This window comes from Salmo salar, chromosome ssa05 (assembly GCF_905237065.1).
Source record: "Salmo salar chromosome ssa05, Ssal_v3.1, whole genome shotgun sequence".
NCBI classification, from domain to species: Eukaryota; Metazoa; Chordata; class Actinopteri; order Salmoniformes; family Salmonidae; genus Salmo; species Salmo salar.
This window is the reverse complement of record NC_059446.1, coordinates 35470354-35489276: the sequence shown is the minus strand read 5'-3', so window position 1 is coordinate 35489276 and position 18923 is coordinate 35470354. Positions and strand designations below refer to the sequence as shown.

At 44.3% G+C, this 18923-nt stretch overlaps 1 protein-coding gene across 9 annotated transcripts in view; it reads left to right on the top strand.

Annotated features, from left to right (window-relative positions):
- The window catches only part of LOC106604729 (disks large homolog 3), a 142736-nt gene that overhangs the window by 67107 nt on the left and 56706 nt on the right, over positions 1-18923 (top strand). For all 9 annotated transcript variants that reach the window (XM_014199685.2, XM_014199684.2, XM_014199687.2 and 6 more), the window contains 5 exons: positions 14251-14304; positions 15352-15402; positions 17051-17175; positions 18114-18283; positions 18719-18855. In XM_014199685.2, the coding sequence (XP_014055160.1) occupies positions 14251-14304; positions 15352-15402; positions 17051-17175; positions 18114-18283; positions 18719-18855 (537 nt within the window). The remainder of the gene's footprint in view (positions 1-14250; positions 14305-15351; positions 15403-17050; positions 17176-18113; positions 18284-18718; positions 18856-18923) is intronic.

Here is an 18923-nt window from a genome sequence, read left to right as displayed (position 1 = left end):
TGTGATATTAGTCATTGTGATTTTCAGAAGGGCTGCTTCAGGAAATAGGAAAAGAGACTTGAACTCCCGTTAAGCCTTTGTAATAGCAGATGCCCCAGTAGGGCTCTCTAAATGTATATTTGGAGCAGGAAAGCCACGGCTGGATGGGCTTGGACCTGGGATTCGTTGCCTGATCTCAGTCGTCTCAGTCTGTCTATTGGCCCATGGTAATGTCACAGAGCTCAGGCTCCTAGAGTTGGTCACTGAATGTGCAGGGATATTTGTGTCAATGAATCGCATAGATGATCAACGATCAGTTGAATGGCCTGATCATTCATGGGTCTCAGTATCACTCTTGCCAGCCTTTTACAAAATGAAAGATTCACTGAGGGCAACTGCGTGATGTCTAAGCACTAATCTTAGCCACCGTATCTTGGAGATGGCCCTAATTTGTAGTTGAACTGAATTACATAATATCCTAGTACATATCCCTGTGTTAGAATAAGTAAGGCAGTAATGTTGAGCACTGCCTTCCCACACATGAAGCCATAAGACGTCTTCAGCTGTGTCTCTGTCTGTCCCTGGGGCAGAGGACCTTGAGGAGGGGAGGAGACAGTGTTGCCATGGTGCAGTCTCAACCAGAGCTGTACATTAGCTCTGCTGCTCGGCTAATTACGGAGAGAGACTGCAATGTTGAGGCGCAGGCAGTAAGGCAGACAGGCAGCAAGACAGGCAAAGGACTTTTTTAAGCAAAGGATTTTTTGATACCGCATAGATATGGAGGACATGTAGTACACATGTGTAAGTTACACAGTTAGACATTTCATACATTTTATTTTACAAACATGAATGAGGATTTACTTCAGATGTATTTGAAGGACAGAATCAAATCCCATATGTCCTACTACCAAGGATTCTGTTTGAGGTAGAGGCAGCTAGTGGAGGAGTGAGGAGCCATTCTGGTTCTAGTAGTGGTGCTGTAGTGGTGCTGCTTCCCTCTCCTCTCCTGTGTTACCTGGCGTACCACTTGTGTAACACAGAGAGGTCTTCCAAGCAGCCAAGCCCCAGAGCCTTGCTGTGAATAGGCTGCTGGAGAGGCTGCAGATCATGATCAGCCAGTTTAGAAAACCCAATGTGGGCCGCTGTGGATTAATGTTCCCCATTTTAAAATTCCAATGATGTAATCAGCCAAATCCAAGCATTGCATTTTCTCATTGGAATATCTCCGAGCCCGATGACGCAACTGGCAGGGATGGGGGGGTTTGGCAGAGAGAAGAGGATGGAAGGAGGGGTGGAGGGGCTCGGAAGCGAGAGGAATATTGCAATATTAGGCCATGCACTTTGAACCCCGGACTGTCATCTCCTGTGGATGCTGTGTCCGCCTGGCAGGCTGACCAGATAATGCCATGGTTACATGTGGTTGCACTGCAAGTTACAGCGCATTATCAAAATGAAGCCAATGACACCACAACGCCAGATTGCTCTCTCTTGTGCCCAGGAGACGAAAAGCTGTTAGAGATTTGGTCATTTTGAAAACTCATCCTAGCTAGAATGGCCATGGTGAATATAGTATTCAGCATATTTTCATGTCTGTTATAACAGATCCATATTATGTTTCTACTGCAGTTGAATACTCCAAATGATTGTTATTCTTGATGTTCAGGTCATGACCCTCCTCTATGTTGTGCAGATATAAAGACCTCCATCTATTCCTCTTGTCTAAGCGTCCTCAGAGGGTACTAGTGATGAGCTGCTGGAGTCCTATATGGAATTACAACAGAGTTGCTTCATGGGAGATTCTTTGACATGCAGAGGATTTTCATTAAGCCAATGTTAGCATAGTAAAGAAATGATATTGTTTATCTTAACCTTCTTGTACTGTATATTCAAATCTTAATTTACATTTGAATATTATCAATATTATACTTTTGAATATTTATATTTTCTGGCTACAGTACGTCACAGTATCTAGTGCTACGATGCTGTGTGGTGCTCTCATGTTGTTTTCCATGGTCTGACTGAAGGCTTCTTTGAACAAAGGCCAGTCCTTACCATTGGATCAGAGGCCTCTATGCTGAAAGGTTACAACTTCAAAGCCTCTTGTTGTCTGTCTGTGCTCTGATCAGTGTTTGCGTCATATGTCCATGCCCAAATGACGGTTGCTCTGACTCTGATCTGCTCTGATCTGTGCTGAGACACAGTCCTCCATGAGGCCTGTGTGTCGTGATCCAACCTGAGGTGTTCTGCAGGAGAAGAAGAGACGAGAAAATCTGGGCCCTCAACAGGAGGCAGATTGGCTTGGCAATCCCCAAAGTGATACAAACGTTTGAAACAAAGGACCCTTTTTTCCCACCGCCGTTTCATTTGGCAGGAAATACACCAGCATATGGACAAACGTGCTCATGAATGTATTCATAATTGTGCATTAGAAAGTACTGCCACAGTTTTTGTTGCCTTATCGTTTTCCTACTTTACTGTAATTCTTCATCACTTTCAACACCTTTGCGCTTTGCCAGCCAACGTGAGCGCAGGCAGGGCAGGCAGTGAATGGAGCTGTGTGTGGGTGTTTTCGCAGTCGAGGAATAAAGACCTGCTGAGCCCTGTGGGCCATGATGACTGGAGGGGAAAGAGGGGAGGGGAGCTGCTGGGCTGTTTGTAGTGCCACAGGGGCGCCACCTGGGACCGGCCTCTGCCTGCTCTCCATCCTCTCTCCATCTTGGCCAGGGTCAGAAGTGGCTCTGTCATCTGCACTGGTTGTTTTAACAGTAGATCAAAGATGATTTGTGTGTGACGACCCCTTAGTCCCACATGTACAGTGTACCGACCAACTGGCTCCCGCTGCTTCCCTCCCCATCTCCCCATGGCTCGCAGGTTCAGCTTAATGATTCAAATGATGGTCTTTTTTTAAAGAAACAAATGAATCATAATTTGTTTTGGTGCTTTTTTGAGCGGACAGTGTTGTTGTGTTTATATGGGCGGTACTGTGTCTGGTGGTGCTTAGGCAGGGATGGCCTGGAAGGGATCAGCTGGCCCTCTGCCCCCGAGTGACACACCAACACACTCAATGGTCAAAGGTCACACTGTGTAGTGCCAAAATAAGCTGCCAAAATAAGGCCATCATGTCACGAAACACTCACTCGTAATCCTCATCATCACAGAGAAACAGCCCATGTTCTATGATCAGAACACAACCATAGAATCCTGTATTTCATATGTTGTTGACTATGGATGACAAAACATTATTATAGTCAGCGAGCTTCAAAATGGCAGCGTAGTGCTGTACACTGTCGCTGGCGCTCACTGAGAACAGGCAGAATCCCAAACAGCACAGAAGTGTTGCTCTCAGCTTAGCAACAAGGGGTAGCAACCAGCCGAGAGAGAGCTGCCTGCAAGCTAGCATGCTGCAGAGACCTCTGATGTAGAGGGAGCATTTTACCCCCTCCAGATCAGTGCCATGTTAATGGGTTTGAGAGTGCATCCACCGTTTTTGTATTGCTATTATTATAATTTCCATAACAACGTTATGACGCACATCTGTTGGTGGTCATTTTAAGCAACCCGTCAATCAATCTGACATCTATCTGAGGAGCGGAGGAGCCTGTTGCAGTCAGACTGTGGTCAAACATAGTGCACTACATAGGGAATAGTGTGCCAATTCGGACACGTTCCGTGTAATAGTGAGTGGAAATGATTAGATCAGACTGACGGACGGCGGTGGGTCAAGTAACCTGGCACCAGTAGCATCCGACAGACAGGGGTGGGGGTAGATTAAATTATCAACCCAGATTCTTCTGATTCTCTCTCCATACCGCACAGCGTAATCCACAGACCAGGCAGCAGCTGCCACTGCCCCGGGCATCCCAAAAAATAAACACTGACCACACATAGACAACACTAATACAACACATGGGCAACCCTAATACAACACATGGACAACCCTAATACAACACATGGACAACCCTAATACAACACATGGACAACCCTAATACAACACATGGACAACCCTAATACAACACATGGACAACCCTAATACAACACACGTTTAAATACAAGCTTACATGATCGCATGGACACATGCACGCATATATACACACACACACACACACACACACACACACACACACACACACACACACACACACACACACACACACACACACACACACAAAAGCCATAGCCTACATGCACCCATGAACACACCCATGCATGCACTCCTACACACACACACACTTGAATGCAAGCCTGCAAGCCTGCGTTCACACTAGGGCTGGGAATTGCCAGGGACATCACGATACTTAGGTGACGATACGACATGTATTGCGATTCTATATGTATTGCAATTCGATACTGTGATTTTATTGCGATTCAATGCTCCAAACATATTGCTCACCATATGTCTGCTGCAGAGGGACAAGAGAGAGCCATAAAAAACGAGTTTTGATCAGTCATGGAAAAAAAGTGCTGAAAACAAATTGGCTCACTATTTAAAAAGAAGATGGAGAACAAGAAAAATACTCGAGTTTTGGTGCAGGTACAGCCAACTAGCGCAAAAATAATATTGCGATATTGTCACAATAATACAATATATATCGGCCAAAATAATATCCCGATATGTAGCTGTATCGATTTTTTTCCCTCATCACTAATTCACACATGCACACATAATCACACACACATTTAAATGCAAGTCTGTATTCACACATGTGTGCATCCACTCATATACACACATATGCCAGCCTACATACAGTATATACTGTACATGTACCATCACCACATACAGTGCCTTGCAAAAGTATTCAGACCCCTTGGATTTCTTCACATTTTATTGTGTTACAAAGTGGGAATCAAATATATTTAATTGTTCTTTTTTTGTCAACAATCTACACAAAACACTGTAATGTGGAAGAAAAATTCTAACATTTCTGAAAGATTAATAGAAATGAAATAACTAAAATATAGTCGTTGTATAAGTATTCAGCTCTTTGAGTCAATACATGTTAGAAACACATTTGGCATTGATTACAGCTGTGAGTCTTCTTGGATAAGTCTGTAAGAGCTTTGCACACCTGGATTGTTCAATATTTGCCCATTAATCTTTTCTAAATTCTTCAAGCTGTGTCAAGATGTTGGGGATCATGGCTAGACAGCAATTTTCAAGTGTTGCCATAGATTCTCGAGCAGATTTAAGTCAAAACGATAACTTTGCCACAGGAACATTCACTGTCTTCTTGGTAAGCAACTCCAGTGTAGATTTGGCCTTGTGTTATAGGTTATTGTCCTGCTGAAAGGAGAATTCCTCTCCCAGTCTCTATTGTAAAGCAGACTAAAGCAGGTTTTCTTCTAGGATTTTGCTTGTGCTTAGCTCCATCCCATTTCTTTTGATCCTAAAAAACTCCCCAGTATTTGCCGAGCATACCCATACTGTACCATGATGCAGTCACCACCATGCTTGAAAATAAGGACGCAGTTACTCCGTTGTGTTGGATTTGCCCCAAACATAAGGCTTTGCATTTAGGGCATAAAGGTTATTCCTTTGCTGTGTTTTTTTGCACAATTACTTTAGTGTCTTGTTTCATACAAGATGCATGTTTTGGAATATTTGTATTCTATATGTTTGTATTCTTCTTTTCACTCTTTCATTTAAGTCAGTATTGTGGAGTCTCTACAATGTTATTGATCCATCTTCAGTTTTCTACCATTACAGACGTTGAACTCTGCAGCTGTTTTAAAATCACCAATCATCACGGGAACATCGCTGAGCAGTTTCATTTCTGTCCTGCAGTTCAGTTCAGAAGGACGACTGTATCTTTGTGTCTGGGTGGTTTAATATAAAATCCACAGCATAATTATTAACTTCACCATACTTAAAGAGTTATTTAATGTCTGATTTGTTTTTGTTACCCATCTACTAATCGTTGCCCTTCTTTATGAAGCTTTCAAAAGGCTCCCTGGTCTTTGTAGTTGAATCTGTGCTTGAAGTTCAATACTTGACTGAGGGACCTTACAGATGTTGTATGTAGGGACGACAGAGGAACGGTTAGTCATTCAAAAATCATGTCAACCCCTTTTATTTCACAGAGTGAGTCCATGTAACTTATTGTGTGATTTTTTTTTTAAACAAATTTTACCACTGAACTATACCGAACAAAAATATATAAATGAAACATGCAACAACTTCAATAAATTACAGTTCATATAAGGAAATCAGTCAATTGAAATACATTTCATATGACTGGGCAAGGGCACAGCCATGGGTGGGCCTGAGAGGGCATAGACCCACCTACTTGGGAGCCAGGCCCACCCACTGGGGAACCAGGCCAGCTAATCAGAATTCGTTTTTCCCCATAAAAGGGCTTTATTACATACAGAAATACTCCTCAGCACCCCCAACATCCCCCCTCGGACGATCCTGCAGGTGAAGAAGCCGGATGTGGAGGTGCTGGGCTGGCATGGTTACATGTGTTCTGCGGTTGTGAGGCCGGTTCGATGTACTGCCAAATTCTCTAAAATGCCGTTGGAGGTGGCTTATGGTAGATAAATTAACATTCAATTCCCTGGCAACATCTCTGGTGGACATTCCTGCAGTCAGCATGCCAATTGCAGGCTCCCTCAAAACTTGAGACATCTGTGGCATTGTGTTGTGTGACAAAATTGCACATTTTAGAGTGGCCTTTTATTGTCCCCAGCACAAGGTGCAGCTGTGTAATGATCATGCTGTTTAATCAGCTTTTTGATATGCCACATCTGTCAGGTGGATGGATTATCTTGGCAAAGGAGCAATGCCTAATAACAGGGGTGTAAACAAATTTGTGGACAAAATTTGAGAGAAAAACTTTTTTTTTTGCATATGGGACATTACTGGGTTATTTGATTTCAGCTCATGAAACATGGGACCAACACTTTGCATGTTGCGTTGATATTTTTGTTCAGTATAATTTAGGCTTGACTAAACAAAGGGTCTGAATACTTATGCATTGATTATATTTTATTGAAGAATTTGTTATTTGTCCCAACATTTTTCTTTAAATCCATTTTAATCCCACTTTAACACAAAATGTGAAGAAATCCAAGGGTCTGAATACCTTTTCAAGGCACTGCACATGCATGCACTCATCAGACACACATTGGCATGCTCCGACTTCATTACCACATTACAGCCTCATGAATACTGAAGCATCCACTGGGAGTGGTATTGTGTGGAGTGCATGTGATAAGTAATATCATTTCAGTGTGTGGCTGTGTCTGTTGTGTTGAAGGTCAGACTAACCACCTCTCTGAGGCTCACCGTGACCACACAGGAAGCTAAGCCTGAGCACGCTTTAGTAATATTACATCAAGATGAGGAGGGAATGCTGCTGACAGCTGTGACCGCCTATTAATTATCATTTCATAAAAATGTATACGTGCGTGTGTGTGCACGTGCTTGTGTGTGCACGTGTGTGTGTGTCAGTCTCGCTCTGTGTGAAAGCGAGAGAGAGGATCATACCTGTTTGTGTGTCACAATACTCAAATCATTCACATCAAATGTGTTTTTCCCATGGAAACCATGGTTTGTAATAGGCATGAACTAATACATTTCCTTGTGGTTGCCACATGTGACTGAATGACTGAAATCAGCTGGTATTCTTATTGGGGACGACGACGACACCCTTTCCTCTCTGTCCCTTTCTCTCTATATAATGTATATCAATCCCTTCTTCTCACCTTCCCTCCTTCTCACTCTCCCTTCCTCCTTCTCTCCCTCCTCCTCTCCTATTCTTTCTTCCTGCTCTCCTCTCCTCCGGTCCCTCTGGCAGTGAGCGGGGCCTCAGCTCAGCGTGAATGAGATGTTGCGTGCATGGTAATTGAGTAGGTATTGATTGGACTGCAGCGTGGCATACGAGAATCCAATGAAGGCCCGAGGATCAGAGCGAGGCACCACCGACCGACTGACTGCACCTCTCATCCCACATTCTGCAGGAAACATACAAACCATACACGTCTGACCAGCTCACAGTGACAGTTCATTGTAGATAACGTAGTATTGACGTATTGACATGTAACCATTGTGCTGTAAGCATCAATAGATACTGTAAGGAAGGTTAAGATTGACTCTATTGGACTTGGGCTCACCATTTCTCTATATCAGTAATCAATATGAATGAGTGAAGGCAGAGGAATAATTTCCTAATGCTCCATGTATCATCAGACAAAACAGCCTCCATTACACTGTCTCAGACAGGACTGTATCATCAGACAGAACAGCCTCTATTACCCTGTCTCAGACAGGACTGAATCGTCAGACAGAACAGCCTCCATTACCCTGTCTCAGACAACATACTTCATTACCCTTTCTCAGACAGGACTGGACCATCAGACAGAACAGCCTCCATTACCCTGTCTCAGACAGGACTGAATCATCAGACAGAACAGCCTCCATTACCCTGTCTCAGACAGGACTGAATCATCAGACAGAACAGCCTCCATTACCCTGTCTCAGACAGGACTGAATCATCAGGAAGAACAGCCTTCATTACCCTGTCTCAGACAGGACTGGATCATCAGACAGGACTGGATCATCAGACAGAACAGCTTCCATTACCCTGTCTGACAGGACTGGATCATCAGACAGAACAGCCTTCATTGCCCTTTTTCAGACAGGACTGGATCAGAGTCACTGTCATATTTCAATGTGACGTTGTCATTGGTTACAGGGCTGCCATACAGTATCAGTGTACTATGTAAAGGAGGATCTAAGGGTTATTGTCTTGTCAGCATCTCATTGCTATGCACATGCCAAACCCTCCTGTACCCCAGGGAACTCAAGGAGTTAAAAACACCATAGAAATAACGCTGCATGAGGAGGAGCTTGGATTTCATTTGAGGTGTGGCCTCACTATCTATTGCAGTGCCAACATATGGCATCATCATATATAGGCTAATATTGTTTGTACTTTATTCTACAGTACTTTTCCATTGGTATTTACCTGGAGTTGTTGTGCTAACAATAGGTATTTTCATGTAATTACTTCATAAAAAGAATGAATCATAACTGGAATTAAAAAGCTGAATGAATCAGATGAACAATTTAAAAGTTTAGCCTCAAACTTCATTCTGTCACAACATAGGATAACATTTTTTTTAAAAGGACTCTAGCTAGGTAGTGGATACACAGGGCCTCTGGTCGAGTGGGCTCTGATTGACAGTAATAGTGCAGATCTGGACACAGTGTAACTGTTTCATTCATTCATTGCAGGGGGAGGATTGTAGCTACAGTACTAATACGATATAGACAGGCAGTGAGCAGGCAGGCCAGCCAAGCTGAGGCTGTGCCCATGGCCATGCATGTGCATAAGCTGCAGTCAGCGTCCTGAGAGGTGAACCAGGAGGAGGCGGCTAAGCGGGCGCGCGAGTACCGGTTGTCATTGGAACACATTGATTATTTAGCAATTTGGACGAAGGCTGTGCTCTACGGTTGCCAAGGTTTAGTGGGAGTCTTTGTAGCGTTGCTGTCCAGACTGGCTGCAGCCAAATCAGTGCTGTCAGGTGCAGTGCTGTTTGAAGATAATACATGGGGAAACGAAAGTCACAGATAAATACATGAACGGAGGGATGGATGGATCGAAAACAATTTGGAGGGAACTAGTGAACAGCTGGATGTATAGAGATGAGTGTTTTTTGTCTGGAATGGTGCTCAGTTGGGATAGGTTGGTTGTAGTGGTTGTACAGTCAGTCCTGTTGGGAGAGCAGCTTGAGCAGGGTGTGTGTGTGTGTCTGTTTGCATGTGTGTGTCTGAATGCGTGCGTGTGTCTGTACAGCCTGCCCTGAGCCCTGCACTGCAGTTGGACAGAAGTGAACAGCGACAGCTGGCTGGGAAAACATGATTAGTGTTTGAATTAAAAGGAAATTAAGGGATTTATTATAATCTTATCCAGATTTTGGTTAATTCCCCCCATGCCCCTCAGTCACACCCTTCTGCCACATCTGGACGGTTGCCAACGTTTTTAACCGGCGTCATCCCCTGTTCCTCTCTGCCCCCCTCACCTCATTTGCTGGCCATCCCCATGTAACCCCCCCTCCCACACACACACACACACACACACACACACACACACACACAGGGCTGTGCACAGACCTTTCAGGGGGCAGGTGTTCAAAATGAAAAAAGGGCGCATAGGCCTATTTATTTCTTCAACAACACACTCATCACAAATTGTAAGCAAGCTAGTCACAGTGCCTCCTAAAGACATGATCGGGTGAAAGAAAGTGGGCTGTTAGCTGATCATTGATGTTGATGATTGATGTAAATCTGCTAGTTAGCTAGCTTTTATTTTATTTGTATTTTTTTACAGATTGTGATTTATCTTCAATTCTCTTAAATACTTAAATAATAACTTCATAATATAATATGAATAATCTTCTTACTCATGATATATGGCTGGCTGGCTAGTGGCTTGTGTGGATATTTTAGTATATGTTGGTTAGCTAGAGTCTAAACTACCTGTGTTGCCGCTGCCTGACACACAAGTGCAACTTCCGACTGCTGAAGGGATGGAGTTGGGGTCGAGGGTCGTAGATGCAGCCGCTCCTCTCTGTCTTTCTGCCTCTCTCTGTTGTGCGTATCAGCCAACCAGACCGAAATATTCATAATGATGTATATCAAGTGTTATCAAGTGTTAATGCTGCCGTGTGGCAGTACTGTTGATATTTAAACTAAGTAGCTAGCTACACACACTCGACGGGTGACAGCATCTCAAGCCATACATGTCTGGATACCGGGCATGCGCAATTTCCGTACAGGGCAGACTGGGAAAACGGGCGTTACCCGAGGCATGCGCAAGCGCCGTACAGGGCAGACTAACAGGCGCAACCAACCAACGGACGGGGTGGAGGTGGCGAACTTGATGACATCACAACGACTTGCTGCAGTGGGTTCAGAACAACAACGAGAAAAACTGTATACAAAAATATATATTATACCACCACCCAAAAGGGCACTTGGCGAGTGGGAGGGCAGATGGATGTGCTTTGCACAGGTAGACCCCTATCTGTGCACGTGCCTGCACACAGACACACACACAGACACACACACAGCACTGTATGCACCATCCCCTGTTAATAATCTGTAAATGTGTGTTTATCTTGACCTCTGTGAGCCTACATTACAGACTGTGTAAGCCTCTCTCTCTCGGGGACGTGGCCAGTCCAGGGCTCTTACAGTCACAGCAGAAAGAACTGTGTGCTACTTTGTGTGCTGCCCCACGCTGCTGCCCTGGAATTCGTGGCCCCACGCTGCTGCCCTGGTCTCGCGGCCCCACGCTGCTGCCCTGGTCTCGCGGCCCCACGCTGCTGCCCTGGCCTCGCGGCCCCACGCTTATCAGCCCTCTCCTCCTCAAACCCAACTCCCACTTCAGAGACAACACACCGCTCTGGGGCGGATTTAGGATTACACACACTGAGATTATCTTCCTCTTTCTTTTTGTGTGCTTGTTAAGGAAGAAACAGATACTGGGATTACCCGCTTCAATCCCAGACTAGGATGACATTTTTATTTTCAGACTGACTGTCTTGAAACCTTACGAGGTTTATATTGCTATTATTGTAACATACTGGTTTCTTTTCAATCATTGATTAGCCAGCTAGGAAGTAACCTCTGTTGCTTATGATAAGCTATTTTGTTCCTGCTGTTGTGCTTGTCATTTGAGGTCCCTTGGCTGTGGCACTGGATTCTGTTCACTAGCTCAGTCCAGTACAATGACAGAGCAGAAATAGTCCCCACTGTTGCCCTCAGGCTCCTTCTCTCCACTACCTTTCACACAGCTGCTCAATGGGACCGGTTGGCTGTGGGGGATGAGTACATTTCTTAAAGACTTGGGTGTCTATGGTGCTGTGGCACACTGTGCACTTCTAAAACACACACACACACACACACACACACACACACACACACACACACACACACTTCTAAAAGCATGTGAAGGGAGCTGCTGCTACCATGTCCCTTTGTTCTCACTAGGCTTTAGGTCTGGTGAGACATTGCTGTCCTGTATTTTCATGACAAACAGGAAATGCCTAAATGTGTACGGTACATGGAAAACGTGCACACAAGCACTGTTGTGGGCGTCTGCAGTCCATACGCAGATTACACAAGCCATGTTGTGCTGACTAAGGGACGTTTGTGTTTCTCCACAGCTGGCCAGAGCCATAGAACTACACTACAGATCTGAAAAAGAGGTCACGTCTTCTGTGTTGGATTTGAACAGTTTCCATTAATCAGAGAAGTCACTCAGTGAAAATAAAGTAACAGAGCTCTGGAAAGATTCACAGAAACTGGGGTGTAGCATGATGATGAATGATGCCAATCAAAGCGAGTGGGGCTTGATGCTCTCGTCTTATGACCTCAGTACAACTCCAGTATTCAGCCTTTTCTGCTCAAACCAGCTCTGATTGTATGTGTGCGTACTGAAGTACCATGGTCCAGCATCAAAGAACTGTTATAACTCGAGCTGTAATATAAAGGGTGTGGTTCCTTTGTCTCAGACTGTGACCTGTTATATTGGAGTGTTGCACCGCGCTTGCACCTCCTTTGCCTGTGAGTCCTGTGTGAAAGAAGTGTCAGGTAGGAATACAAGAGCCGTGATCAAGTGATCCTTTAATGCCGTCACTAGGGGGAGATACGCTATGGAAATAAATGAGTGACTGAGAGTCTGTGCCACGAAAGCAATCATCCGTAACTGCGATGACCCCTCGACGAGTTTAAAGCAGTCAGGTAATATCACAGGCCATAGGCTGCCTCATCACGTAGCCAAAACATGGGGATGCATGCCTGCTCATCGTGTGTGGCGATAGAGGTTGGTGGAAGAAGATTGGAATCAATGGGGATCAATAGGAGTGGATCCACTTTGAAAAGCCCCAAGAACCTGGTAGTGTGCAAATAGTGAATACTGGGGGAGACAATAAGGGGGAGGTGGAGGGGGGAGGTAGTGAGTGACTAGTAGCTTCTCTCTGCTGGACCTCAGGTAGCCTTGGTCCCCTAGCTGCCCCGTCAGCAGCATCACCTCACCTCCACAGCTCAATCAGATCAATAGAGAGAACACAGCCAGGGGGCAGTGTTCCAGGGCTCTGTGCTGTGCTATAAGGAGAGGCCATTACTGCTGGTCAGCCCTGTGTCCAGTCTACTGGGGCTATGTCCCGCTCCTCCTCTGTCTCCTCCTCAACTGAGAGCTGCTAGTCTTTTATGTAACATTTGATTGAGTATAGCATTCACATCACCTTGTGAGGGGACATTTTACAAGAATAAATTGTCTATAACTGCCGCTGTGAGAGGCATATCTTTGCAGTGCCCTCTCCTGCACTCTGCTTTGACTGGTGCCCCCTCCACAGGATCATAACGTCTCCGCTGATACAACATGCATGGGATGTTGGGAAATGAACACCAGCCACTAGGTGGCGTAATGGAGCCTGAACAGCCTGATTGTCTTGCTAAGAGATCTAATTCTGATATACAGATACAACACAGAATGCAAGAGTTTTTGAGTCTTACTGACCAAATAGACCAGCCATTCAAACAGGTGGACCGCGGTCCGGAACGGGGTCAATACGGACCACGGGTCCCGACTTCGTTTTTTAGGAACTCAGTCGGGCCTCCAATCCCTGGTGTCATATGATAACACATACAACATGGGAAAATGTGTAGAATTGCAGGAAATTAGCTTTAAAACTGCAAAATGTTCTCTTCGCCAACAAGAAGGGTGTGAACAGTTTGGGGTTATGGGGTGGGGGTTTGTTACTATGTCGATAAATTACAATATCCATCCGGACCTTTGCCACTTAGAACATTTGTGTGACCAGACCTTCTGAAATGGCACTTGAGTTCCCTGCAATAGACCATCAAAACATAGATGTAGTGTTGGATGCCAGACTTCAAGTTGTCATTTCCAGTGTGTTAGAACAGGTAGTGGTACGGTACAGTATGAGATGGTTGTGATATCCTAGACAATGACCCAATGGTCCCAACATACACACAGTTTGTTCAAATGGAGTCTTACACAGGAATCAGGCAATTATAACACTGCTGGTCTCTTTTCCCCACTCCTCATTCTCAGTCCTCACACCTACTGTAGCCATCATCCACCCATCCCTAGCGAGACACAAACACACACACACACACCGACTGTTCCCATGGCATCCACTTACTGGCACCTAGCAGACTGATGATGTGTGATCTGCCAGCCTCACACACGCACACACACGCGCTTAGGTAATGTTGTATCTCTTTATCTATCTTTGCAGGCGAACCCTCCCCCCGTCATCGTCAACGCAGACTCACTGGATGCAGGCCCTTATGTAAATATTTGTTCTGTTGTCTCTGTGTGTGGATGAAGTATCTATTCTGTTGTCTCTGTGTGGCAGGAGTATCTATTCTGTTGTCTCTGTGTGTGGATGGAATATCTATTCTGTTGTCTCTGTGTGTGGATGGAGTATCTATTCTGTTGTCTCTGTGTGTGGATGGAGTATCTATTCTGTTGTCTCTGTGTGTGGATGGAGTATCTATTCTGTTGTCGCTGTGTGTGGATGGAGTATCTATTCTGTTGTCTCTGTGTGTGGATGGAATATCTATTCTGTTGTCTCTGTGTGTGGATGGAGTATCTATTCTGTTGTCTCTGTGTGTGGATGGAGTATCTATTCTGTTGTCTCTGTGTGTGGATGGAATATCTATTCTGTTGTCTCTGTGTGTGGATGGAGTATCTATTCTGTTGTCTCTGTGTGTGGATGGAGTATCTATTCTGTTGTCTCTGTGTGTGGATGGAATATCTATTCTGTTGTCTCTGTGTGTGGATGGAATATCTATTCTGTTGTCTCTGTGTGTGGATGGAGTATCTATTCTGTTATCTCTGTGTGTGGATGGAGTATCTATTCTGTTGTCTCTGTGTGTGGATGGATGTGCGTCATGGTCGCAGCATATAAGATCACATTTACTCACCATGTGGACCTATTTCATTATCTCTATTGAGCTGCCTCTACAGCATGAATATGATGCAGTTATGCATTTAGTATGGTAATGCAAGAGATTGAAATAGTTTCTACTGTATTCCTGTAGGATTTGTGGATTGAGAAAAGCCTAATGGTAATATTAATAGTAAACATGATCATATTTGTGTGTTCATTGTCAAAATCTGGATATAATAGCCAAAACCAGCAATACTATTTGTTTTATGTATGTCTATGTTTAATTCTGTGGTTATTAAAAATTATTCTATTGAGATGAAAGATTAGTCCATGTTTTATGATCCTTTTCTGTTTTTTTATTATTTCTAGGATGTTTTCATGTGGGCTGTTAATACATGATGATGATGATGATATAACTGACCTGTATGTGTTCTGTGTTGACAGGTAAATGGCAGTGATGGGATGTTTAAATATGAAGAGATCATCTTGGAGAGGGTGAGTTTCACTAACACTTTTATAACCGCTCATTATTTGAACGTCTTGTGATCAAATGTATTCTTTTCAAAGCCTTTTGTTAAACATGTGAGCTTTTCCCACTAGATGGCACTAATAAGCTCTTCTTGGCTTTATTAAGGTTTCTCAGTGCAGTAAATGTTGCTATTCTCATTCACCTCTTTGTGTGTATTAGGAAGTTGTTGGGAAGTTTTTAGATCACCTGTTAGATATTACTGCACTGTCGGAAAGAGTACTGGTACCGAGTCAATGTGTAGGAGTACGAGGTAGTTGAGGTAATTAAGGTCAAATGTACACGTAGGTACGCGTAAAAGTGACTAGGCAATGAGGATAGATAATAAGTAGCAGCAGCGTATGCACATCGTCATCGTCAGACCCCTGTAGGCCTCATACTGCACCTTTCAAAAGCACACACATTAAATAGTTCAGAAGCAAAAGCCATCTCCCCCTACACACACACTCTCAGGACCCTTGACAGTTGCACTTGTCAGTGACAGAGTTCAGTCTATAGTGGAGCGCAGACATACTTTATGTTCCTGCTCTTGTTATTCCACCCACAGATAGGTGCAGAGCTGTTTTCTCCATCTCCCTCTCCGAGTGGCATTTCTGCATGCAGAGGCTTAAATAAACTAGATAAAATCACACTTTAAAAGGTCTGTGGGTGTGGAACATTTGGTGGTCGGGCCCAGTGCACTCCTTTTGGCTCAGGAGCAGCGCACTGGGAGGCCTCAGCCTCACTCTGTCCTAATTGGTTGTGACCGTTTCTCATTAATTATAGAAAATAATAAAGTGAAGTCTTTTCTCAGTTGTCTTGTTTGGAGCCTGTCTCTGCAGCCATGGCTGTCAGATAGAACAGCACGCCTGGGCCCACTGCATCCAAATGGGTGCTTTGCCATTCTGGGGGAGAGGTGGGGGAAAGGGGGGTACATATAGATAAAGGGAAGTTTTGTACCATTCAAGTCTTTAGAGAAATGTGGATTCTCTGACTCTCTTCTACTTATGAATCTGTCTGTTTTAAACAAAACAATTACACCCAAACCATTTACACCCAAACCACCGCTTCATCTTACATACATTTAGAATTAAGTGACTTGATCTTAGAATGTAGTTTGTAGTATGAAGTAAATTCAATGTGAGGAAGATGCACACACACATGCATGAGAAAGTGCCATGGTCATCAGTAATGTTGAATTCCCTTGAGCGCTCTTCATAGATCACATGTATTGAGACTTCAATACCATTAAGAAGAAGCCCCTTCTCCCCCCTTGAGTCCACACACCTTGAGTGGGACGGGACCCATCACTTATGCAGTAGAGCTCTGTATGCCTGCATGCACGTGCGTGTGTGTGAAAGTGTGCACGGGCTGCATGCCAGAGGAAGCTGGTAGAATGAGCTATAGGAGGATGGGCTCATTATAATGGCTGGAATGGAATAAATGGAAAGCAGTCAAACATGTGGTTTCCATATTTTTGATGTGCTCCATCCATTCCATTCCAGCCATTACAATGAGCCATTCCTCCTATAGCTCCTCCCACCAGCCTCCTCTGCGTCACGCTCACGTGTGTGTGTGTGTGTGTGTATGTGTGTCTATTTTATCTCTTCTATGTGTAATGCCTCATAACCACTGCAGGGTAACTCTGGCCTGGGCTTCAGCATCGCTGGGGGGATGGACAATCCACACATCCCAGATGACCCAGGGATCTTCATCACCAAGATCATCCCTGGAGGAGCTGCAGCTATGGATGGCAGGCTGGGGTGAGTTAGTCCCCCCCCTCTGTCTCTCACTCCACCATTTTACGCCAGGCAGTCAGAGGTGTGTGTGTGGGTGGCAGTGCCTCTACAGCCCTCTGCCCCCAGGCTCTGTCTGTGTTTCCACTAAGTTGTGATTCACTGGAAAGCCAAAGCCTAAAACATGCAAATGATGATCTCGAGTACTTTCGGTGTACTGCCGGCCTCTGTGTTTTTTTAATTTGTATTATTATTTTTGATTTAACCTTTATTTAACTAGGCAAATCAGTTAAGAACAAATGTTTATTTACAATGACGGCCTACCTCGGCCAAACCCCGACGACGCTGGGCCAATTGTGCGCCTCCCTATCGGACCCCCTATGTGATACAGCCTGGATTCGAACCAGGGACTGTAGTGATGCCTCTTGCACTGAGATGCAGTGCCTTAGACCACTGTGCCACTCAGGAGCCCAGTTTGTGTTTGTTTGTTTTTCTGTGTGTTTGTGCAGTTGACTAGTCTGACTAGTCTGTTGATTCTATCCATATTGTACAGCCTGTGGATTGCCATTAATTCCATAATTATGATTCAGTAGGCAAACGGATAAATCATCATATAGTGTAGATACACTGAGTGTACAAAACATTAAGAACGCCTGCTCTTTCCATGACCTAGACTGACCAGGTGAAAGCTATGATCGCTTATTGATATCACTTGTTAAATCCACTTCAAATCAATGTAGATGAACGGGAGGAGATGGGTTAAAAAAAACATTTTTAAGGCTTGAGACATGGATTGTTTATGTGTGCCATTCAGAGGGTGAATGGGCAAGATCAAATATTTAAGTGCCTTAGAACTCAGGAAGGTGTTCTTAATGTTTTTGTACACTCAGTGTATATTATGTATGTGTATATACAGTACTAACAGCGTTGTAAAATATGAACTTTGTTTCCCCTCGTCTCCCCAGGGTGAATGACTGTGTGCTGCGTGTGAATGAGGTAGATGTGTCTGAGGTGGTCCACAGCCGGGCGGTGGAGGCCTTGAAAGAGGCTGGCCCTGTGGTCAGGCTGCTGGTCAGGAGAAGACAGGCCCCTCCTGAGACCATCCTGGAGATCAACCTGCTCAAGGGGCCCAAAGGTCAGCTATATATAGTACATATATGAATGAATCCTCATTGTGAGGGCCAGGATTTTCTTGGCCCCTATAACTTCACTGTAATGTATATAAGAATATGAATATATATATATATATATGAATAACGGGTAAATAGAAATTTTGTTGTCTCTTGGTGTCTTTCTAATATATTTTATATAAAATATTTTATTTAGAATTGAATGTAATATCTTCTGTTGTTCTTGTCTATAACTCTTCTTTACAGGAAGAGTAGCTGCTGCATATGCAGTATCTGATGGGGATCCTAATTAACTAAACTAAATTACCCTGGGTAATACGAGGGCAACTCTGAAATTGGAACATACATTTAGATTATGTTTGAGAATTTGAATTGTCCCCATTGACGCTTTTGCGCAATTTTCTGTTCTTGACTGTCCTCTTTGTGCTTCTCACCCCCAGGCCTTGGCTTCAGCATTGCTGGGGGGATCGGCAACCAACACATCCCTGGAGACAACAGCATCTACATCACAAAGATCATCGAGGGCGGGGCCGCACAGAAAGACGGACGGCTGCAGACCGGAGACCGCCTGCTAGCTGTAAGAACACATATAATTTGCATCTTTATTCATTACCTGGGCTTACCCCTGCTTCGATGTAGCAGAGG